Source organism: Rhinatrema bivittatum, chromosome 13 (assembly GCF_901001135.1).
Source record: "Rhinatrema bivittatum chromosome 13, aRhiBiv1.1, whole genome shotgun sequence".
NCBI classification, from domain to species: domain Eukaryota; kingdom Metazoa; phylum Chordata; class Amphibia; order Gymnophiona; family Rhinatrematidae; genus Rhinatrema; species Rhinatrema bivittatum.
The window spans coordinates 26,930,293-26,954,947 of NC_042627.1; the positions used below are offsets into that span (position 1 = coordinate 26,930,293).

The 24,655-nt window shown below is 39.6% G+C and overlaps 1 protein-coding gene across 7 annotated transcripts in view; it reads left to right on the forward strand.

The window, feature by feature from the left end:
• The window catches only part of HERC1 (HECT and RLD domain containing E3 ubiquitin protein ligase family member 1), a 410,083-nt gene extending 385,471 nt beyond the window's left edge, over positions 1-24,612 (forward strand). For 6 of the 7 annotated variants that reach the window (XM_029575640.1, XM_029575646.1, XM_029575641.1 and 3 more), the window contains exons 71-78: positions 1,861-2,030; positions 3,963-4,132; positions 4,404-4,569; positions 9,751-9,827; positions 13,562-13,814; positions 16,128-16,280; positions 17,674-17,979; positions 23,963-24,148. In XM_029575640.1, coding sequence (XP_029431500.1) covers positions 1,861-2,030; positions 3,963-4,132; positions 4,404-4,569; positions 9,751-9,827; positions 13,562-13,814; positions 16,128-16,280; positions 17,674-17,979; positions 23,963-24,148 — 1,481 coding nt within the window. Of the gene's footprint in view, positions 1-1,860; positions 2,031-3,962; positions 4,133-4,403; positions 4,570-9,750; positions 9,828-13,561; positions 13,815-16,127; positions 16,281-17,673; positions 17,980-23,962 lie in introns of all 7 variants that reach the window. The other variant, XM_029575639.1, reaches the window with a different exon arrangement.
• The last annotated feature ends 43 nt before the right edge of the window (positions 24,613-24,655 follow it).

Here is a 24,655-nt window from a genome sequence, read left to right on the forward strand (position 1 = left end):
TTTGCACGGACAGATAGCAACATAAATAACTCCATCACTTCTACAATCAGTGTAGTTATTTATGTTGCTGTCTGACCGTGCAAAAAAAATGCGAAAACACCATAACGCATGGTGCGATGCAAATCAGAAAAAGAGGAGGAGTTTGGGGCGGGATTTGTGGCCAAGTGGGCTGGCTTCACAATTTTGCGAAGCCATATTGCACGGCTTTAACATGGATTTTAACTACACCTTTTTCATTTGCATAAAGCCATTCAATATGGCTTTATCGCGCTTTGTGATGTTTTCGCAAATAGCGTTTTTAGTATTTTAAGCTGCTGGAGAGCCAGCCTAGCTATCAGGGCCCTCATACTAGAGAGAGAGAGAGGCTAGCCATAGTGCCATCATACTAGGTAGGTATTCATATCTCTATAGGAGGCCCACCTAGTAACTCGAGGTGAGGTTTAGTTATTAGTGTAGAGGTTAGGGGCCACTTTGACATTCAAAAGTGAGACGAATGTACAGAACAGTGTTCTCTTGTGAACATTTGATGACCTTCGGAGTGAGGAAACTCACACAAAGATGAGATTTGTGCAGTGTTCTCTCAACCTAGCATGATGTTACCCAGGAAGAGAGTTTTCAGGACTATTCTCACCAGATTCTTTGGTGGAGTCAATATACTACATGGGATAAAAATGAATAAGCTATCCTGGTAGTATAAATTGCATTTGATAAAACAGATTTCTGATATATTATCTGATCTCTCCTTTTGGTGGTCACAAGCCATGTGTCGTGTACATCCAATAAGAATGTTACATTTTCAAAACTGTACAAAAATTTCTGTGGATGCAAAATATAAAGAATTATTCTTCAAATTACTACATCACAGCTATATTAATAAAATTAAAGCAATATGGATTTGGGAGATCTCAAACAGATCTTTATCCTAGATGCAAGATTGAGAAAGGCTCGCTAATGCATACATTTTGGTTATAGCAACCAAAAAGAAGCGATCGGTGAAATCAAGATGAGTTTATTAGATAATATGGTGAAGATGATAGCTTCTTTTTGGTTGCAACTTTAAATTTTGGTTATGTCACAAGATTTTTCATTTTTGGGAAGAAGTGTTTTCTGTGATTCATAATGTTACTGGGTTCCGACCTGCACATGATGGTAGATTTATATTGATGGGCTCCTCTTTATTTTCTTTGCCAGTCTCAAATGGATATTTGAAATTATTTTGTAGCCTTGTAAATGACTTTATTCTGTATTTTCAAGTGTTGGATTCACCTAGATTCTCCTTCTTGATTGACTGTTACGGCTGATTAGATGCATGCATTGGATGTTTTATTTATGCATCGCTCTCTATCAAAAGGTTATAAACCAGCATGGACATCATTTTATGCTCTATTGTCTGATCCTATCAAAGATCACTTGAAATTATTAGGATTTATTACTCAATGGTGTTGACTCTCTTGAATGGGATGAATGAGTGTTGTCATGTCATTTTTGTGAATGTATGTGTTCGTTTGTGTATACCTGTAAAATGATTGTGATATGTAGTTTTTCTATAATTCATCTAATTATTGATGATTCATTCCGTTATCTTTAAAGTTGTATTTTCTATATCAGATATATGGTACTTTATTTTTGTTTGAACCATGATACAAAAAAAAAAATTAAAAATAAATCCACTATTCTCCCCTTGTGGAATTTTCTTGCTCATGTCACAACCCCTGTTGCATGGAGACATTTTGTATTTAGGTCTCTGATTTCTGATCTTGGACAATCAATTATTTCTGTCTTATTGGGAAGTAAAAAAGGATCAAAGTAATAACTTACTGGAATGTTTCTCTTGTCTAATTTGTCTTGGTTCTCTCTTAGGTGTTTCGGTACCCTTGCAGCTTGGTTTACCTGATGTGATTCCCCCACAATATGGCTCTCTGAAGGAAGTGAGCACACACACAGTTAGGGCCAGGCTTAGGCTCCTATACCACTTTTCAGATCTCATGTACTCCTCATGGAGACTACTTAATCTCAGCCCCAATAACCAGGTAATGTAAAAATAGCTGAAAGATTGTGTTGCCATAAATAGAGTTTTTAACTACATAATTTATTCTGTCTTTGTCATTATGCATTTTTTTTCAAGATAACCTGTTTTTCTAAACATTATTTCAAAATAATTAAAAATCTAGGAGCTCTGTTGAATAGAAAATAGTTTCCATTTATCTTGCATTCTGTTGGACTAATACATGCAGCATATGTTTTATTTGCATTTCATTGTTTGATTAGTTTTGTTTTATATTTATTTTTGCTGTTTGTCTGTAAACCACTTAGCATGTTTATTCTTTTATAAGCAGCATATAAAAACTTGTAATTAAAAATTCTTTGAAATATATATTTTGATTACTATGACACAGTTGGGTGATATTACCAATAGTGCCAGAACACTGAAGGCCAAATTTTCAAAGGCCTACGTGCGTAAAAACCAGGGCTTACGCGTGTGGTCGGGCCTTGCGCTCACAGCATGCATTTTATAATGGGCCCAGCTATGCGCACAAGTGCCGGGCCCTGAAAAAGGGGCGGGCCGGGGACGTGGTCTGGGCAGGGAGGGACAGCGGCCATTAGCCACTGTTCTGGGGAAGCGAGCGCTAGCAGCCGGCCGGCACGCATAACTTGCTTCTGCTCTGGAGGAACAGTAAGTAATAAAATAAAAAATTAGGGAAAGATAGGTTTGGTTTAGGGGGTGGGGAGGAGAGGGGAAGAGGGAGGAAGTTGTAGGTAGGGGGTTAGGGAAGTTCCCTCCCAATCCGCTCCTTAATTAGAGCGGACTGGGAGGGAATTGAGGAAGGCCCGATTGCGTTGCTGTGCATATTTTACGAAAATTTGCCCCCCCCCCCAATGCATGTGGCTATCTGAGCATTTGCAGAAATTCCCATGTTTCTGTTCCACTGGGGCAGGATAGCTAGACTCTTGACCGTTTTGGGATACATTATTAGAATACTGTGCTATAGTCCTTCATAGCTTCTTACAAAATCTACATGGTCCAACACTAACATTCTGTTTTAGAAAAGGAATTCACTGATCTCCTTCCTTGGAGAATCAAGATGGATTCAAATCACTTAGGCACAAGTATCTTATACGTTCTGCATATAATATTTTTGAAACAAGAGCCTCTACAGTGGCTATTGATGAATGCAGACTCTCATGGTTGTATGCTTGAAGATATTGCAGAGAAAAGAGAAAATCTCTTTGGAGACAATTAAAGAAGCGGTGGAGATCATGAAGGATCCTCATGCTGTGCTTGAGAAACTTTCCAGAACCACCTTCCTTCTTTCGAAGGTATCACAGCCAAGGACCAAGGAAACAGTGTTTGAGGAGGGCCCTTAGCTAGGGAGTCCCATTTGTGTGATGGTGACCTGTTTGTCTTTAGAGAAAACAAAGTTGCTTGCCTGTGACAAGTTTTCTCTGAAGACAGCAGTTTAGCAGTAACACAAACCCTCCCACCTTCCCTTCGGAATTAAGTGCATTAGTATAACAGAGCCAAGGATGTGGGAACTTCTGCATATGCTCCAGGGGGACCTGTACCTCTAAAAATAAAGCTCTGGAAACTGTGTTCTGTGTGTTGTCACCATCTGTGACATCACCCAGCTGTGTGAGTTGTGGGCTGCCAAGTTCAGAGAACTCATATTATAGGTAAACAACTTTTGTTTTGTTTCTGTAACATTTATCATGTTGATTGTCAAGAACTATAAATTTGAATTCTGCTGAATGTTGGTAAGAGACCATAGAGATGGGGCAGAGCCTGGCAGGATGTTTAGAATGCTTCATTTTCTCTGCAGTTAGCACATTGCTACTACAACTATATTTGCAAAAAATACAACATGGAACATCAGGAGCCCCATACATGTTCCAAAAGTTACTCTTGCTTTAGTTGTCTTTTTTTTAGAGCAAGTCTGTATAATAATGTTGTTGTTTTATTACAGAACAGTACATCTCATTATAATGCAGGAACATGGGGAATTGTCCAAGGACAACTGAGACCTTTACTAGCACCAAGAGTCTATACACTCCCCATGGTGCGTTCCATAGGAAAGACCATGGTTCAGGGAAAGAACTATGGGCCTCAAATTACTGTAAAAAGAATATCCACAAGGTTTGTAATGTGTTTGTTTGTTTGGTTTTTTTTTTAATCTAAATTTACAATTTCTGGCTAAAAGAATTAACAACATGTCCACTGTGCTGCCAGTATAGAGCATGTTGCATTTCTACATATCATATCTGGCAATAAAGCACAATGCATAAGTGATGATAGACAAGCAACAAATAGCAAATAAAAAGAAGGTAGATTAGCATATATTGGTTTAATCAAGCCTAAATATTTATCAACCATTTTTTGTTTTGTTTTTTTATATTTTCTTTTAAAGAGGTCGAAAATGTAAACCTATTTTTGTACAAATTGCAAGGCAAGTGGTAAAGTTAAATGCTTCAGACCTCAGACTACCCTCCCGTGCCTGGAAAGTGAAACTGGTTGGAGAAGGGGCAGATGATGCAGGTGGTGTGTTTGACGACACCATTACAGAAATGTGCCAGGTATTGCAACATAAAATATCAAATATTTAAAGATTTTGCAGAATAAATGCATCCTCAATACATTTACTCTGTTTTGTTTTGTATTTTTTGTCCCAGCTCAAAAAGTGTGGGAGGACAGAGGGCGGAATATTTGTTTAAATGGGCACTTCTGCCTACGGCTGAAGTTTCAACACCGAAGCGTAGGCTAAAATTAATTATAAGGCTTCTTTATGATCTTATAAGTCCTCTTTTGATGCAGCTAAGAAGGTATATTACTCCTCATGGCTTAAAAAGTTATGGAGATAATTTTCAAAAGGGTGTACATGCTTAAAAATGGGTTTTACTCGTGTAAATACTTTGTGTGTAAATTGGCTTTTGAAAATTGCAACAATAAATGCTATGAATTGTCAATAGGTTTTATGTGCATAAGAACAATTTAAGACTAACTTTTAAGCAGGCGTGTGGGCATACATGTACGCGCATTCGTTAGCCTGCACCCAGGAACATGACCATTTTATAACAAATGCACATGTATGCACATATGTTATAAAATAGCCTGATTGTGCACAAATGCCACTTCTATCACGTAAGTGAAAGGATTTTAATAGACTTGCATGTTGATGCCATTACCAGTTTTCCCAGTTCACCCAGGGAAGGAATAAGACTTCCAAACCCCCCTAGTTTAATAGCCTCCCTTCTCCCATATTAGCCCCAACCTTTAAAATTTCACTTATCTACGTAGAATTTTTTTTATTTTACGACTTATACGTCATCCATAGAAGAAGTAAAGTTACGCAGCAGGGTACCCCCAGCGTGTTCCTGTGCACGTACGTATTTGCGTACAAATTTCTATTTTAAATTTAGGAACGCCCCTGCCCTGCCTAGATCCTGCCCATGCCCCACCTCTTTTTTGGAACTTTTCATTTGTGCTCATAGCGACAAGTTTGCGCGTACTCAGGCGGCTTTTAAAATCCGCTCGGCATGTGTCGGCCCATTTTGTGCATGTATCTTCTGGTTTGGTACATGCCAGGCTTTTAAAATTCACCTTTAAGTGCATAAATGGGCTTTAGAAAATTGCTACAATATGCTACTTTTACATATCTAAATCCTTTTGAAAATTAGAAAAGACCATGCGAACTGTATAGGATACTAAAACTCTTGTTTGAAGACCTCAATCCTACCTATTCTAGTATTGTGTTGGACCCTGAGGCATTTGCAGATTTTTGCATAAATAAGATTGCTTTGGTGCATACTTCCTTGAAGCCCATTTCCACTAATACTGCTCGAATTATTTCACATCTTAGTGTTATGGAATGGCATGAATTTCCCACCGAATCCCCTGATCGAGTATCTAGATTATTGGTTCAATTAAAAGCAACTTCGTGCCCATGTGATCCTTGCCCTTCTTGGATCTTAACATAGGCTATAAGATACTTTCTAGTATACTGTCAAAATGTATTAATACGTCATTTCTTAGCGTCCAGACAGATGAATCCAAAACCAGTGGGTTATGCACCTCTATCAGCAGACAGAGCAAAGCTGACATCACAGTATATATACCCTTGAAATGGCATCAGCCTGCCAGTGTTCTCCATCTCCAGGCAGATGGTGGACGTGTATCTCCCTACTGGGGATTGCTTTTAAATTTTAGAATGAGAAAAAGAAGGAAAATTAATTTGCCCCACTCTTCTGCGGTGATTCCAAATGGTCCCTCCCCCAGTTGAGAATTCCTGAGGTGATTTGCATGGCCCCTCAGATGAGTGCCTTGGTCGGTAGCTGGTTTTTCAGCAGGTGTGGACTTAACTGTTGAAACAGCTGAAAGGCAGCAGGTGCAGGAAGCCGAGCGAGGCAGTGACGGTATATGCCCTCTTACCCTGACTGTGTTTAGCTGGGACAGACTGAGCTTAAAAAAAAACAAACTGAGGAGAGGTTTTTGTAGGCCTTCCTCCTTCCTCCGGTCTCTGTGCTCGGCATGCTGATTTGACATTCGTTCCCGGCCCCAAGGGAGTTTAAGGGACGTGGGCAGCCTGGCGGGTTGAGCAGCCTTCTTGGGCTAGGCCCTACTCTTAGGCTTTTCTCTGTGTGCTGCGGTAGAAATGCCATAGGCGAGGGCACATATGCGTCCTTTTCAGCGCTCCCTGCTGTCTCGTTGGAGCCCACAGTCTCAAGACTATTCTATTGGGCTCCACCTGCCAATGGAGGTCTACTCTCATCTATAGTGGTGGTTACAAGCGGATCTTCTGAAAAAGGGGGTTTTCCTAAAATCACTGAACTGGCTAGTACCCACGACAGATGCGAGCCTCCAGGGTTGGGGAGATCACCGTCAGGAACTAACAGTGCAAGGGCGCTGGAGTGCAGAAGAGTCTCTCTGGAACATCAAATGCCTGGAAGCCTGGGCGATCTGGTTGGTATGCTTACAGTTTGGCAACAGGTTGGAGGATTGAGTGGTCTGGATAACGTTGGACAATGCAATGACAGTGGTTTACATCAATCGTCAGGGGGGAACCAAAGGCCAGTGTCGCAGTAAATAGACCAACTTATGGAATGGGCGGAAGTGCATCTTCAGGAGATCTCAACCTAGCACATTGCAGGAAAAGACAATGTAAGAGCAGACATTCTCAGCAGGCAGAGTCTGGACTCAGGAGAATGGGTATTGTCCGACAAGGCATTTCAGCTGATAGTGGATCACTGCGGCCTTCCATTTTTGGACCTGCTGGTGACTTCTCGCAATGTGAAAGTTCCTCAATTCTTCAGTCACAGGAGAGATCTGAAGTCATTGGGCATAGATACTCTCGGGCAGGTGCTGTATGCCTTTACCCTGTGGCCCATGTTGAGCAGAATAGTTCAGAGGGTTGAGAGTCACAGAGGGATGGTGCTTCTGGTACACTCCCTCCTCCGGTTTCTGGCGTCAAGGGATCTATTACATAAGGGGCCTGTTCTTCACGAAGATCCAACTCAATTTTGTCTTATGGTATGGCCATTGAGAGGGCTCACTTGCTGAAGCATGAATATTCTGCTGCAGTGATTACCACCTTGCTACGAGCAAGGAAGTTCTCCACTTCCTTAGTTTATATGCGGGTTTGGCGAGTCTTTGAGCTTGGTATGAAGATTATGGGTTGCTTCCTCGTTCAGTTAAGATCACGCTCATTTTGGAATTTTTGCAGGATAGATTGAATAAAAGGTTGACCCTTAATTCCTTAAAGGTACAGTAGCGACTCTTGCCATAACACATTTTGATGAATGATCTTATAAGATTGTGTTGTCCCTGGTCCCTTTTCAATTTATGGATAAATTTAAATTATATAATTTAGAAAATAGTAGGTACAAAAAATCCAGATGATTTTATTTGATCATTTGGAACTGGAAATATAGGGGGTTTACTGAAGCTCTTTAAATTGGATTTTTAAATTGTAATTCCTGAGATTCTTAGACATGGGAGTAATTTTCATCTAAGAGTAGCATATATCACAGCAATTTTCAAAGGCCCATATATGTGCTTAAAGTACAATGAACGCCGGTATATAAAACCATTAAATAAATAAATAAACCCTATTGACAATCAATAGCATATATCATAGCAATTTTCAAAAGCCTACTTAAACATGTAAAGTGCTTTATACATGTAAAACTGTTTCCCAGTTTTGCAAGGTCCTCTTGCAATTTCTCACAATCCTCTTTTGATTTAAAAAATTTGAATAATTTTGTTGCATTGGCAAATTTGATCTCCTCACGTGTTCCTATTTCCAGGTCATTTATAAATATATTAAAAAGCAGTGGGCCAGAACAGCTCCCTGGGGCATGCCACTATTCACCTTTCTCCCTTGGGCAAATTTACCATTTAGCCTTACTCTCTGTTTTCTATCTTTTAACCAGTTTACAATCCACAATAGAACATTGCCTCCTATCCCAAGACATTTTAATTTCCTAAGACGTCTCTCATGAGGGGCTATGTCAGATGCTTTCTGGAAATCTAGGTGCACTATATCAACTGACTCACCTTTATCCACATGTTTATTTATTCCCTTAAAAACATATAGCAAATGCACCCCATACCCCATGCCCACAAACATCTCAGTGGTGGGACTGGACGATACATACTCCTCTAAACAAATAGGGCATTAATGTCCAGTATATGCCTACACATTGCACATTTTTGCTGCGTTAAAGTGTTGTTTACAGTTCTGAAAATGGGAAAATAATTTTATTTTGATTTCATATTTATGTTCCTTAGAGATGGTTAAAAGATTGTGATGTGATTGCAACTGGAAAACCTACCCATATAATACATAATTTCCTGTCAGAAAAAGTTAAATGGATTGCAGCCCAAGATTGGATAGAAACATATATGTCCTTATTCGTTGTATTTGTGGGGTCACGAAACGTATGGCGAACCCTCCACCCTCCTGCCCCCCCCCCCAAGACTTACCAAAAGTCCCTGGTGGTCCAGCGGGGGGCCTGGCGTGATCTCCTGCACTAGGGCTGTTGGCTGCCGGCATTCAAAATGGCGCCGATAGCCTTTGCCCTCACTATGTCACAGGGGCTACCGGTGCCATTGGTCGGCCCCTGTCACATGGTAGGAGCAATGGACGGCCGGTGCCATCTTGTGCTCTTACCATGTGACAGGGGCCGATCAATGGCACCGGTAGCCCCTGTGACATAGTGAGGGCAAAGGCTATCGGCGCCATTTTGAATACCGGCAGCCGACAGCCCGAGTGCAGGAGATCGCGCCAGGACCCCCGCTGGACCACCAGGGACTTTTGGTAAGTCTTGGGGGGGGTCAGCAGGGTGGGGGGTTGTAGTTAATTAAATTTAAAGGGTTGGGCTGGGGTTTTTTGGGAAACGAATACATACGTAACTAATGAACAGATCTGGGTCCCCCGAGAATGGATGCAACGGATTTGGCTCCCCACAAATACGAATACTGAATGGGACGAATCCGTCCCTGCTGCACATCCCTAAGAAATGGTCCAATATTGGGGACATCTTTTTATCCTGCTTTTGTCAAATCATTAGTATTTGATCTTAGTCCGGATAGGAAGCATGAAGAGTTTTAGATCTGGATTCCTGCCCATCCTGTTGCTTTCTACAACCTACATGATTAGTTTTAGATGGTAACTGTTATTCTTAAACTCTGAAGTAGAAAAGAAATGCAGTACTTTGATATGCTTTGATGCACCTAATATTTTTTTAAAAACCTCTAAGGAACTTGAGACGGGAGTGGTAGACATGCTTATTCCTTCCCCAAATGCAACAGCTGAAGTGGGATACAACAGGGATAGGTAAGTGGATGTTTCAGTACAACTTGTAGAATGTTGTTGTATTTGTTTTATTTTATGGTGGTATTAAAATTTTATCTTTTTTTTAGCATAATTCATTTATTGTATTGTATAACTTATTATTCCTTACCTTTGCCAGAAAGGGGAGATATACATTGAGTAAAATAAATTAGAATATTGTAGAATCTTGGGATTATTGGGAACTATATTATTTTCACTGTTACTGAAAACAGACCTCTATTGCTTTGTATTGGGATATAAAAATGTTCATGTTAAAAAAAAAAAAAAAAAAAAAAGTATCTTCTGGCCAAAATAAGAGTAAATTGTTTTGAATTTATGTAACTGAGGCCAATTTTCAAAGAAATTTCTGCAGGTAAAAATGTTTTTCCTGCATAAATCGGCCATCTGAAGATTGCCTGCTGTACTTTTAGTTGCGTTGAAAGGAGACCTTCCTGGGAGTATGATTAAAAGTATGCACATGGATGGCATTTTCTATGCCATGCACAGACTTTTTCAAGCAGAACTCTCCCCACAAAAAAAGCAGATGCAAGGGAGCAGGCATACTTTGTGCCCCAAGTTTCAAAGAGAAAGTATGCACAGTTTGAAAATTGCCCCTTGGTGTGTTACAGTTGCTGGCAAAGAGCTGGATAGTTTTTCATGTATTACACCACTTTTCTGTGTAGAATTGTTTGTTGGCCATTCATTGCCCCTTATCGGAGTAACGCCTATTGCCAGGTGAAAGGATGTTTTGTTTCTCCTACACTGTAGTGAAATTGATGATCACCAAAACTAGAACTATGATGAACAAAAGCATCCCTAAAAATGCCCTTTCCATATTCTGTACTTTAAATGCATTTCTTATAAAGTAGTTCATCGTAGCAGAAATATTTTGTTTTGAAAGACAGCTATTGCATGGAATAAGTAACATCGATTGTGCAAAAATTGTTGAAAATATATCAGTAAAGGGGGAAAAGCTGCAATCTAATCTGGAACTTCGAGTGAATATGGTATAATGGAAATACTAAAAAAATACTTGTATGGCAAATGTATTAAGAGCCATCCATTAAAAAATGCCAGTGAAGCTAATGGACCAAAGATTTATATTGCACTTAAAGAATACTAAAATCAGAATAAAGTAGCAAATTTTATTAAATTGTATTACATATCTACATTGGGATTGAGTCAATGGTATACAGTATTTATAAATGGGATTTTTAAGAAAAAAGATTCTTAGTGTGGTTTTTTTCACTGCCTTTTGGCCTTGCTTGGTCTAATTAGAGAGCAGCTCACAGGAAGCTGCACTGTTAAAGAGGTACGACTCAGTGAGTTAGCTCATCAAAGTTCTTTCTATTATTAAACATTTATTTTCTCCCATGGAGTTTTACAACTGCAGCATGGCTACACATTCACAGCAGAGTACTCTAATAAAAACAGATATCTTTATTTATTTATTTTATTTCTATACTGGTATTCTGGAACAATCATACCGGTTTACAATTTTTAAACAATATTAACATAAAAACAAATTTAAAATTATAAATAAACAAGGTTAATAAGATAAAAATAAACAATACAAAAAATAAAACAGAAAAATTCACATCAATAATATTAAAACAAAAAAGGTGACCAAATGCCTCTACTGACATTCCCATATTGTACTGTTTTAAAAAAATGCCAGACTCCAAAAACCTGCTTGAACAAATAGGTTTTTACTTTCTTTTTAAAATTCTGAAAATTTAGTTCCAATCTCACCTCAGTTGGGAGGGCATTCCAAACCAGTGGGTCAGCCAGAGATAGCGCTCTCTCTCGTACTTTATTTAAATGGGATAACTTAGGAGATTGAATTAGAAGTTGACCCTTATTACTTGATCTTAAATTACGTTGAGACGTATGTAGATGGAGAGAGGCATTTAGCCACTAATTTTTTTCATTGTGAATAGATTTATGAATTAAGCATATCACTTTATATTGAATTCTAAACATGACCGGTAACCAATGTAAATCCATTAAAGTCGGCTTCATATGGTCATACTTTCTTGATCATGTCAAAATCCTTGCTTCCGCATTCTGGAGTAACTGTAAGGACGAATTGTGTTTTGTGGTAGACCCAGGAGTAAAGCGTTGCAATAGTCTATTTTTGAAAAGAGTAGAGACTGTAATACTGTTCTAAAATCCTGTAAATATAAAAATGGTTTTAACTCTTTTAAAACTTGCAATTTATAAAAACCATCCTTAACAATTTTACCCACTGCACTTTTCATTGTAAATTCACTGTCTAACATTACTCCAAGATTTCTAACCTCCTTAGCTAGTCTAAAATCCGGTTGGTCTATGTTTAAAATATACTCTTTACCCTTATCCAATTTGTTACAAATAAACAAAATCTCAGGGGTTTTTTTCGTGTAATACAAATTTCATGTGAGAAAGGAGCTTGCTAATAGTAGAAAGGTAAATTACCAAGGATTTTAATGAATGTTCGATCAAGGTTTTGAAAGACCCAGACCAGCTAGGAGTTTGCAGAGCGGTAACATGTATATATTAAATAATGTCGCCAACAGAGAAGATCCCTGTGGAACTCCCGAAGTTAAACTAAATATCTCAGACTCAGAGAGTCCTATTTTAACTCTGAATAAACGGTTTTGAAGGAAAGACTCAAACCACTGAATACCTTTTTCTGTCACACCAATTTCTATGAGTCTTTGGAGTAAAATAGAATGATCAATAGTGTTGAATGCTGCAGTAATATCTAACATCACTAACAAGTAGGATTGTCCATTGTCTGATAACGACAATAATATGTTTCAGTGTTAAAAAAAAAAAACAAAAAAAAAAAACTTTTGGAATCTGAATTGGGCAGGGTAAAATACCTGGTTCTCTTCTACTCTGTCAGTTATTTTTGAATCACCTTTTCAATTACTTTGGCTATAAACAGAAGACTGGAGACTGGTCTAAAGTTGTTAAAACAAGAGGGATCAAGGTTAGTCTTTTTTAAGATAACCTCAAATGTGCAATCATTAAGCCTATCTTGAACTTTAAGGTGACTAAGTTGTATCTCATGCTGTGTAGGGATGTGCACACGGAATTATTTTTGTTTCATTTTTGTATTGTTTGGGGGGAGGGGTATTCCATTTCGTTTTCCAGGAGAGGGAGAGGAGGAATGTTTTGTGTTAATTTTTTAGTTATCTGGCAGCCAGGTGTCCCTCCACCCCTGCCACACCCCCATTACATCTTACCCAAGCCCTGGGATCCAAAGCGGGCATGAGCAATCCCAAGCCGCTCTGCCTCACCAGTGCTGGTACTATAAATTGGTGCTCTCTGATCTCAGGCTGGCGCCATTTTGGAGTGCAGGCCTTATCCCAAAATGGTGCTGGACTCAAGTCAGCTGGTACCATTTTGGGTACGACACTGGTGAAGCAGAAGTGACTGAGGATTACTCCTACCCCATTTGGAGCCCTGGGCTTGGGTAAGATGGAGGAGAGGACATGCAAAGGATGGAGCCCAAGTTGGGGGAGGACATATTTAATGGGGGGGGAGAGAACTGCCTGTAAACAAAACAGAAAAATAAACAAACTTTTGTTTTATTTCTATACAGTTCTTGCCGTGTTTTATTTTAATTAGAACATCTATCTGTTTATCTGGGGAATTACCAATCATTGTCTGTACAAGCATTCACAGTTGAAGTATTTTTCAAAGCAATGAGCAATATCTAAAAAAAACGTGTTGTTTTTTTTCTTCAGATTCCTTTTCAATCCTTCTGCATTCTTGGAGGACCATCTCATGCAGTTTAAGTTCCTAGGCATTCTGATGGGTGTGGCTATACGTACCAAGAAACCTTTGGATCTACACTTGGCCCCAGTGGTCTGGAAACAACTGTGTTGCATCCCACTCACTTTGGAGGACCTAGAGGAGGTGGATCTGCTCTACGTACAGACGCTCAACAGCATTCTTCACATTGAAGACAGTGGGATTACAGAAGAGAATTTTCATGAGGTAGGAAAATATAAAATCTTCACTGGCTGCCTATAAAATTTAGGATACAATTTAAATCCCTCATGATGATTCACAAGGCTCTTCACAACATCTCCCCCCTCAACCTATCCTTCCAACTACAGCAACACATCTCCAATAGACCAATCAGAAGTGCATACCAGAACATGCTTCACACCCAGCCAACAAAAACCTCATTGAGGAAACGAGCTCTGTCCACTGCAGGTCCCCATCTTTGGAACCTGCTCCCACCGGACCTCCGCCAAGAACCATGCTTTCCGACATTCAAAAAGAAGCTAAAGACTTGGCTATTCACTCAAGCTTTCCCTGAGAGCTAAAATCTGGTGAAGCGACAGACGATATACCTACCTCTGTACATATGTTCCTGATTTATGGTTCCCAGTTACATTTAATTGAGTTTATGAAAGTTCTCTTTAATAGTTTTCCTGTATACTTGTGTTAATGTATTCTGCCTTGAGGCGACTGTTTTAATGTATTTCCGCCCTGGAGGCGACTGTTCAGTTCCTTGTAAACCGGTGCGATGTGTATTCTTTACAGGAACATCGGTATATAAAAATTAAAAATAAATAAATAAATAAATCAGAGGTATTTACTGTAGTCGTTCCTGTGCCCTGGCTAGGTTTGAGATTGAGAGTAAATAAAATATGCAGCAAACCTAATTCTTAGACCTGTTGCATTTTAGCTGTATCTGACATTGTCATTGCGTGTGGCCCTTTTGGATGGGAAGTGAATACACCTGCTGTAAATATTTTGTTCACAATTTTATTTAATATAAATATAAATGTTTCCACTATAAGCAATAGTACTAAATAGTTCCTTCAAAATACTCAACAGTTTCACTCTTTTAGTCTTTATTTGGTTCTCCTATGTTTGTCTAAAATTGTATTTCATATATAAGTTCATTTTGTGCAAGCCTGATTGATTATTTTAGACCCTTTTATACAGTAGTAATCTGCCAGTGATTATGTAGTTTGGGGTGACCAACTCCAGTCCTGGAGCGCCACAGACAGGCCAGTTTTTCAGGATATCCACAATGAATATGCGTGAGAGAGGTTCCCATGCATGCAGATCTTTCTAATGTATATTCATTGTGGCTATTGTAGAAACCTGTTTGTGGCTCTCGAGGACTAGAGTTGGCCACCTCGGATATAGTTTATAAAAGTTTCCATCTACTCAACTCTTCCTTGCACTTTCCTTATTGTCTATAACACCAGAGAATGAACATATGTAAAAATCAAATTAGTGAGTTTGGATAAGGCACAGGAAGAGAGGATTCTGAACAACAAAACAGTAAAGCAGAAATATTTTTAAGAGAGCAGGTTTTGGAAAAGAAGACTTTAATCCTCTTGGGGTGAAAGTTTTGAAAGTTTCCAGATTTCACTGGGCACAGACTAACAATACTACAAAAGTGAGTCTAGCTGTACATTCAAGTTTATTTTGATTTTTGGTACTGCAGTATTTTTAGATTTGAGAAATATGACTGTGGTAGATTTTTTTTATGTATTTGTAGACACAGTAAACGTGGCATTATGTATTGTGCATTTACAGTATGTACCAATAGCTTTATTTAAAATGTAATCAATTATCATGCTTTGAAAAATTAGGTGTTAGTGTTCTTGTGGCTTCTGGCAGTGCTCTGTGAAGGAGAAGCCTCATGTACACATCTTATCCTGTCATAGACAGTGAATGATCACACTTTCTTTATAAAAGTTCCTGATTCTCTTTGGAATATATTAGTTTTTATTTATATAGTGCCATTAGTGTATATGATGCTACCCTAGGAAATTCATGCAGCCAGTGTCTCTTTCCAAAAGAGCGTACAATCAAAGTTTGGGAAAAGAGAAATAATATTTTAAGGTCAAACAGGAAGTGGTAAATAGGGGAAAGTCAACTATAGTGTTTCCAGGCTCACAGCTGTGCATTCCAAGCACATTACTAAAGTATCATCCAATTACTTGACATGGCATTTTAATTGAACCGTGTAATGGGTGAACCTGCAGTATTGGAGGAGATGGTCAGTTTTATATTTGGGGGTAAATGTGGCAAGAGGAAGATTTTATCTGGTGCCTTAGAATCATGAAATGTGGGTACTTAAAACTATTAATTAAAGTTCTAGCACTTCAGTTCTAATCAGATGCTATTTTTGTAAGAGAGTACTTGAATGTAATCCACTTTGAAGTGCCTGAAAAGCAGAATATAAACCAAATAATAAAATTAAGATAATTGGGCAATGCATTATTCTTGTAATCTATAACTTTACCAAAAGTTAATTTCGTGTCACTGTCTTTTCTTCAGATGATCCCAATTGATTCATTTGTTGGTCAAAGTGCTGATGGTAAAATGGTTCCCATAATTCCTGGTGGGAACAGTATCCCACTTACCTTTTCAAACAGGAAAGAATATGTGGAAAGGGCCATTGAATACAGACTTCATGAAATGGATCGGCAGGTGAGAAATGAATTGCCTACTTCCATTTGTTCAGCTGTATTGTTTCTTGTTACATATATCATTGCCCCAATTCATTAAGCCACAGCAAAAAATGAAAATTGCTCTATAATTTGGTTTGTCTGAATATTTGTGTTAATAACAAAATGTTCCTGGTGTTTTATGACTTAGGCTAGCTTAAATTACAAAGGATCTTTTGGTTTTCAATAGCTCTTAAACTGTCCCAACTAAACAAAAAGCTGAGAAGTGGTGAAAATGTGAAAGAAAAGGGGTGGCCAACAGAAGAAAGCAGTATTTATTGACAGTCTTCTAGGTTTTTAGACATCGCAACATTTATTTTTTTTTTACGGACATGGCCTACTGGTTGAGATTTGAAAGTTTGGCATTGGAATTCATGGTCATTCTTATGGACATTTATTTTGACCATTAGTTTTTCTACTCTCTGATGTGCGATAGACAAGTGCTGTCCCTCTCACCAAGAGGTAGATTTTAAAAACCTTGTGCGCAAAACGGCGACATGCGCGTGTAAGTGGGCCGCACAGGAGCTACACGAATTTTAAATAGCCAGGAAGGGCGCGTGTACATTAACGTACGAGCACCCAGAAAAATTAGGCGGAAAAGGGGCAGGGCATGGGCGTTCCAGAGGCGGGGCCAGCACTGATGCCCGTAACCCCTAATTTTCCTCATCCGGCGCGCGTATGTTACGCATGTAACTTTGCTACAGCTCCTCAGTAGGCATGAGAGTCCGGTGAACATCGGGAGGGGGGGGGAGAGAAAGAGACAGATTTATAAGGCTTAGCCTGACACTGAATATATGGCCCAATGTAAGTGGGCACTTTGAATTGGGGTGAGTTTTCGGGAGGTGGGATGAGGTTGGGGAGGATGTTCTTGTTACAGACACATTCAGAAGTATTCATTGTAAAATTGACATCATTAAAGAATTTTAGGCCTTATAAGCAATGAAAATTCTAACAAGGATTGATTTGTACACTGCAGTCTCTATCTGCATTGTACAAATTAACTCCTTTTCATTGCAAGGTCTAAAATTCTTTAATGGGGCTAGGGGTATTGATTATAATCCTATAGGAACCCAGATTATGATATCAGATAAGACTGCAAGGCCTGGCCAATTTGTTCTTTTTCACTTCTCAGATCTCCAGCTTTACCTGTGCCTTCCCTATTGCTAAGGATCCTGTTTTCTTTATGTGTGGTTCTGTTTTGCCCCGGTGTCTCTGTTGGGAGGCTGGTCTATATATCCACCACCTTTTCTGTAAAGAAGTACTATTTTGTCATTCCTGGATCTGCTGCTGCCATCCTCATGTCCTGATCCCTTGCAGTAGAAGTGTTTTGTATGAGTAATTGTGCTATTGATGAAGTATCTTATTTGCATCTGTAGGTAGCTTCTGTGCGCGAAGGAATGTCTTGGATTGTCCCAGTACCTCTGTTGTCCCTCCTTACCGCTAAGCAGTTGGAGCAGATGGTATGTGGCATGCCCGAGATCTCCGTCGATGTCCTGAAGAAAGTTGTGCGCTATCGAGAAGTGGATGAACAGCACCAGTTAGTGCAATGGTTCTGGCAAACCCTTGAAGAATTTTCCAATGAAGAGAGGGTCCTTTTCATGAGATTTGTGTCCGGCCGATCTCGACTGCCAGCCAACACTGCTGACATTTCTCAGCGATTCCAAATAATGAAAGTTGATAGGGTAAGTTGTTGTGGCCATGTTTTGTTTTGTTTTTTTTTTACTATTTTTTTTAAAGATCCCTATTGTTTCTTCTGGTGGTGATCATGGCAGGCAATTTAAGATACCTAAAAACTGGAAACTAGCCACTCGATTCCTTTCTGTTTGAAGCCAAAGAGAAAGATGCTTGCAGCAAGTGGTTTCCCTAACTTCTCTCAGCAGTTCCAAGTATATCGCCTCTTCAAGCACACCTCAGTGCTACCAAAGAGGAGGTTTTGAATGCTTTTTTTTTTTTTTTTTTGTATCTTTCCACTGCTGACAAACCATAGCAAATGAATTAGATATGCAGTCTCCAAGATAAATTGTATTAATGCTTAGAGGCACTTGTTCTGTACTAATAGGGCTCAAGATGTAACCTGCATGTGAATTTTATTCACAAAAACATGGTAGATGCATAAGTTATATTGTTTCCAACAGGCCGATACAGTAAAGTTCGCAGGAGAGCGGTCGAGCACCCAGGCCAGTGTCCTGTGTGCGCGATACAGTAAAACAAAATATTTAAATTAGGGTCCGCGGTAAAAAGAGGCGCTAGGGACACTAGCACGTCCCTAGCGCCTCTTTTTGGACAGGAGCGGCGGCTGTCAGCAGGTTTGACAGCCAACGCTCAATTTTGCTGACGTCGGTTCTCGAGCCCACTGACAGCCAAGGGTTCAGAAACCGGATGCTGGCAAAATTGAGAGTCCCGTTTTCAACCTGTGAGCCGCGGGCTGATTTTACATTTTTTTTAATTTTTAACTTTTTTTTTTTTTTAACTTTTGGGACCTCAGACTTCATATCGCCATGATATTAAGTCAGAGGGTGCACAGAAAAGCAGTTTTTACTGCTTTTCTGTGCACTTCCCCGGCGCCGGCAGAAATTAACGCCTACCTTTTGGGTAGGCACTAATTTCTTAAAGTAAAATGTGCGGCTTGGCTGCACATTTTACTTACTGTATCACGCAGGCACTGTTAGTTTCGGGGGGGGGGGGGGGGGGGGGTTGGACGTGCGTTTTCGACACGCTATTACCCCTCACTGAATAAGGAGTAAAGCTAGCGCGTCCAAACGCGGGTTAACTGTTTTGGCTGTACTGTTTTGGCCTGAATTAAGGGAAGGTGTGTCCCTAAGCAGCAATTTGGAAGATTAAGTAAAATCTTATTGTAAGTAGTGGGAGAACAAGAGGAGAAACAGCAAGCCACATTGCTGTTCAGGCTGTTTGGAGACCGCAAGAACACATCCCCTTTGACGTCTCCATCCTGTGCTGGCTGCCATGTTAATTCTGGGCTTTGGTGGCATGGATTTGGGGAGAGCAAGAGGAGAAGCAGCAAGCCCCGTTATCAGCTGTTCGGGCTGCTTGGAGACCATGCCGGCTGCCTTATAAATTCTGGGCTCGGCCGGCATGCCCCTAGAGAATTTTTTTTACTGCAATCTTCCTCTTCCTAGCTGCTGCCTTCCTTTGCAATGGGTAAGAAGAGAGAGGGAATATCCCAAGCTTTTCCTTTGGAGCAGGTGGTTTCTTTTACTCTTCTTTAGCCCACCCTTAAGGAGTTCAGTTTTACTGTGTCTGGGGCTCTTGAGCTTGGCAGTGTCGGCCGCTCTAGGCTAGGGTTCTGTCTCCACTGGGTGAGGAGGCCTCTGGGACTTTGGTCTGGTTCTTTATTGGGCAATGATCCCATACCCGCCCCCCTCCACACCTCTCTCCTCCTACCCCCCCAGACCCATTTTCCCTCCGCCCCCTTCCTTTCCACCCCGAGACCTGTCCTGCCTCTCCCTACATGCTACGATCCCCTCTTCAGACTACTATCGCTGTTCAATTAAGACTCCTGTTGAACAATTACGTTGTTAATTGTGGTTTACTTGCTCTTCTATGAAATGAGCTAACAGTTCTATTAATGTTTATCGTGTTCATATATAATCCCGGTTAGAATGTTACTTAAGGTCTTAGTTAAATGTATGTATTATGTTGTTATCATGTAAACCGGAGTGAAGGCAGTTCGCTATACTTCAGTATATAAAAAAATCCAAATAAAATAAACAAATAAATAAATGAATAATCCAGCCTGCAGTGGCAAGATCCTAGCAGGAAACTATGGGGAAGGTAGTCAGTCTGGCCTCCCTAAACCTTTGGAACAGGCTGCATTGATGAAACCTGCAGTTATAACTTTAGATATGCTATGGTCAGCAGTTGCAGGCTTAGAGAATGTTTTGATCTCCAAGATGGACAATATTTTATCTTCAGTTAATGCTCTGACTGTTACATCTAATGTTCATTCTCAGTTAATTAAGGAGCAGGAAGGGAAATTGGGGCTAGCTGAAAATTCAATTAAAAGGTCATCTGACTCTGATTTAGTTCTGGCTAAGGACAATAAGATTATTCATCGTAAATTGGAGAACCTAGATAATTATTCTGTACAAGATCAAATCTTCCCTTCCTTAATTTCCTCAAATGTCTCTTGCTATCTCCTCTGGAAATGTTGAAGAGGTTTTATGTTGCATTTCTGAATGTCCTAAAGAATCAGTTCAACCTATATCTAAGGTAGTTCATTTGCTTGTGCAAGGAACAAGTCAATGGGTGTGCCCACTGCTGATCTTTCAGGGTATTTGAAACAGTCCCAGGAAGAAATTAAAGAGAGAGCTACTTTATTGGTCTGTTTTGTGTTAGAACCAGATAAGCTATGGACTCTTAGACTATTTTTTCAATTAATTAACAAGAAGTTTCTAGGTCAAAGAATTGCTATTTTTTCTAATATTGCTGAGGCGCCGCAACATAGCTTTTGCCCTGGGGACTGCTTTTCTTTTACGCTTTTCCTGCAGGTGTTAAATATGTGTTATTTGAACCTGAATAATTAGAGGGTTTGTTCAGAATCAGATCCCCTTAGAGTGGCTGGCTAAGATGATATTTTTGAATCCTATGAATGTTATATATTTCTTCTTTACCTTTCGATATTTCCTTAATTGACTCCCCCAGCGGTGATTGAATTAATGGTAGATTACTGTATCAATAACTGTTTTTTCCTTTTTTTTTTTTTTACCTGTTGTCTATTTTTATATTGTATTCTTCCATCAGTTTCTATAATCTCAAGTTTTGAGTTTTATTTGTTATAAAAGCATAATAATTAAATTGCAAAAAAAGTTATTGTGAGCAATGAACAGATGTTTTTGATATGTTTAGAATTTAATAATGACTAAAATCTTTTATATTCTGCTCGTATTGAAATTACATGCTGAGCGGATTACAGAGAGAAAACTTACAGAATTTAAACAAACTGTTTACATTTTAAGATTCCAGTGGTAAAATGAAGACTTTGTAGTAGCAAATTCTTCTGATTTAGAATTTTTCGCCGTAGGACTAGTTTTTACGATGCCAAGAGACTACTTGTTGTTCATGCTATGACTCGTGTGCTGGAGCACAGCAAAGAATGTTGAAAGCTACCACAAATAGTCTTCCAGTGTTTCAGACATGGCCTTAGCCACTTGCATTCATTTGATAAAACTAGTCAACTGAATTATAATGAGTGTGCTGCAGAAGTTGCTGATTGACCACACAGGCATGTGCCAAGGGCACCAAGTCCTGAAGGCGCCCGAAACTTGGGTCTCCCTCTGCTGCTCTTTGATTTCCAGGAGCAAAACCTCCCTACCTCCAGTCCTCGGCCTGTGGACGCCATAATCGTAAATGCGGCCCGGACAAATGCTTCTGTACATAGAGCTGGAATCATTACATTGATTGCTTGTCGCAGATTCGACCCACAAATACTCATTAACACATTACGTGTAAGCTGGCCTCACTGCAGCTAGGCAGCATGGGAGACCAACGTGTAGCTTCCTAGCTAGCGTGATGGGCATGGAGAGGAAGGATGATGTCTTCTGCTGTTGTAGGCGCAAGTCGTGCAGGGACAGGAATAGCAATGTCTTTTACAGCCCAACAGCTGTCTCACCTGTATCTTGTTAGAAATATTGACATTCTGCAATTTCAGGAATAGGCATATTTGTTTTATGTAAAACTGTTTATTAAGAGGAAAAACAGCACAAACATTTGACATACCTGACTGAAGCATGTCAAACAAACAGTAATAGACAGTCATATGTTGGAAAATACATTTTGTATACAGAACCCCCCCCCCCCCAAACAAATAATCACCCCCTTCCCCCCTCCCATCCCAGCCTCTAAAGCGAACCCATGAAAACCAAACAAAAAGGCAGGAAATTATTCTTTTCGGTCGAAATATACACAGTCAGGGGTAATTAATTAGCTTGCTTCTAGCCCTAGGGATTAATCTTTGCAAATAAGGATGCCAAATACTGATGAACTTATACTTACTTTTAAACGAATAGGGAATGGGCAGTAGTTTGATTTTCCATTTGCATATAGGCATGTTGTTTGTCTCCAAAGCCCAAAACTTGGAAGGTCCTGTTCACAGCACTGCAGAAGAATGACCCTCTTTGCAATCAGACATGCCTTCTGAATCAATAAACACTTATCCCGCCCCCGAATCTGGAAAGAAGAGGCCACGTCAAAAAGAACCCCCATAGACAGATATTTTAAATATGGGAAAAAGATGTGCAGTAAAACTGATCATATTTGCATGATCAGAAATGGTGGTGCCAGAGAAAACTGAGCCATAGTACCCCAGTACTTGTAAGGCCAGGCCCCTCATTAAGAGCTAAATTCAGCTGAACGCTTGATTCTGTCTTCAGCAATCCCTAAACATCCATCTGCACTTAACAGTTGAAATAGTTCATTTTGAGGTGAAAGCAATTTATTAGTGGTAGAGTTTTTCCAAGTTGTAATTGTTAACAAGTAATCTCAACCCAAAACTAAGAAGCAGACTTGTCGGGCCAATTCAGAAAGGTGCGTTCAGCCAAACGCACCTTTCCGCCTGCATTTCAGTGCATGTTTTCCGTGCGCAAAACTTCCTGTCTAGTGCCGCAAGGAATTTTGCATGCAAAAAAAATGTGTTCCAAAACGGGAGTACTGCTTAGCGCCTCCCATGGAAATCCCATGCAAATGAGGACGCCTTGATGCAGAGAGACTGCCTTTGATTAGTGCACCTTTCTTAGTGCTGGAGAATTAACTCCTGGGTCAGAGCTGGAGTTAAGCTTCCAGCACTGCTGCCCTGGCACTTAACTATAGATGTCTGTGGATTAGTTTTAAGTGGCAGCGAACTGTGCAGGATACCTGGATAAGTTGGCACTTATCCGCGGACATTTAAAAACTTTTTAAAAAAACATTTTTCCACTTTTTTAGAGGTTTTAGCTGCCAGCCCCCTTCCCTTCTGTCTGTCAGGGTCGCGCCCCCCCTTCCCTTCTTGTGTTAAAATGTGTTTTTTGACCTGTGTTGAACGCACACTTTACAGATATTCCACTTCTGATGCACTAACATATTAGTTTGCTACATCGAGAGTAAAAAAAAAAAAAAAAAAGTTTATTCTGAGTGTTAAAACTGTGCAACGAAATCCAGCACCCAGCGTTTTAAAGCCCAGATTGCTGCATCAGCCTGTTAAATTGTATATGTATACTGCTAATGTCAATAGCCCAAACTCTCTCCTTCATTTCTGAGTTTTTAGTGGAACTGTGTGACCAATTTGGGTATTTTATCCACCTGACCCTGCTAATGTAATATAGCTGCTGTCACTGTAATTTAACTTTACCAAATCTGTAGAAGGGAGACTAAGGTGTTGACTTACAAACAAAATGAAATAATAGAAGTTGAGCAGAGCTGATTCCTTTTATAAGACCATGGAAGATATCAGGCCTATTAAGGGTCCATTTGTCATGTCCTGAGGAAAGGGGCCTGTAAGAGTCCTAAATTTTGCTTCTTTAAACAGACATTAACCTTCTGGAAATATTTGCCGAAAGAAATGGCTGCATATAATGGCGTGCCATAGGTTAACATTTTGAAAACTGGTTCTTACACTTTTCTGACCTCTGCAATGGCTGCACTCACGGAATTTTCTTTTTTTCCCTTCCACAGCCTTACGACAGCTTGCCTACCTCACAAACCTGTTTCTTTCAGCTGCGGCTCCCACCCTACTCCAGCCAGCTAATCATGGCAGAGCGTTTGCGCTATGCAATCAACAATTGCAGGTCGATAGATATGGACAATTACATGCTCTCACGCAATGTGGACAATGCAGAGGGCTCGGACACAGATTATTGATTTCTGTGAACAATGTCATCTTTTAATTACAAAATGGTGCCCTCTGTCAGGTTCAGTGTTCACATAACTTTGTGCTAACCATAGGTGTTTTAGTGGCATAAAAATATACATTATAAGCAGTACCCAAATTTTAGTTATTCTAAATGTGACAAAAACCACCAATTAGATGTTTATATTTTTTTGTGATTGCAAAATAAAAATGCAAAAAAAGTACTATTAGTACCTTTTCTCCATACTTTTGTCACTTTTGATAAGTTTGCATGGAGCCTTTTTGGTGCATTTTGGTTGGGACTGGTACATTTGTGAGCCTTCCCAGTGAAAATAAAATTGTACATTGTGTATAATTGTTCATTAGAAAGAACAGTTTTACATAAATATTCATATATTTATTTTGTTTTAATTTGAATTGCCTGTGCAGGGTTCCTTATGCAGAAAAAAAAAATAAAAGCAAATTAAAGAATGAAGCAAGTGGTGGTATTGTTTCTCTGTTACTTGCACACTTTGGTA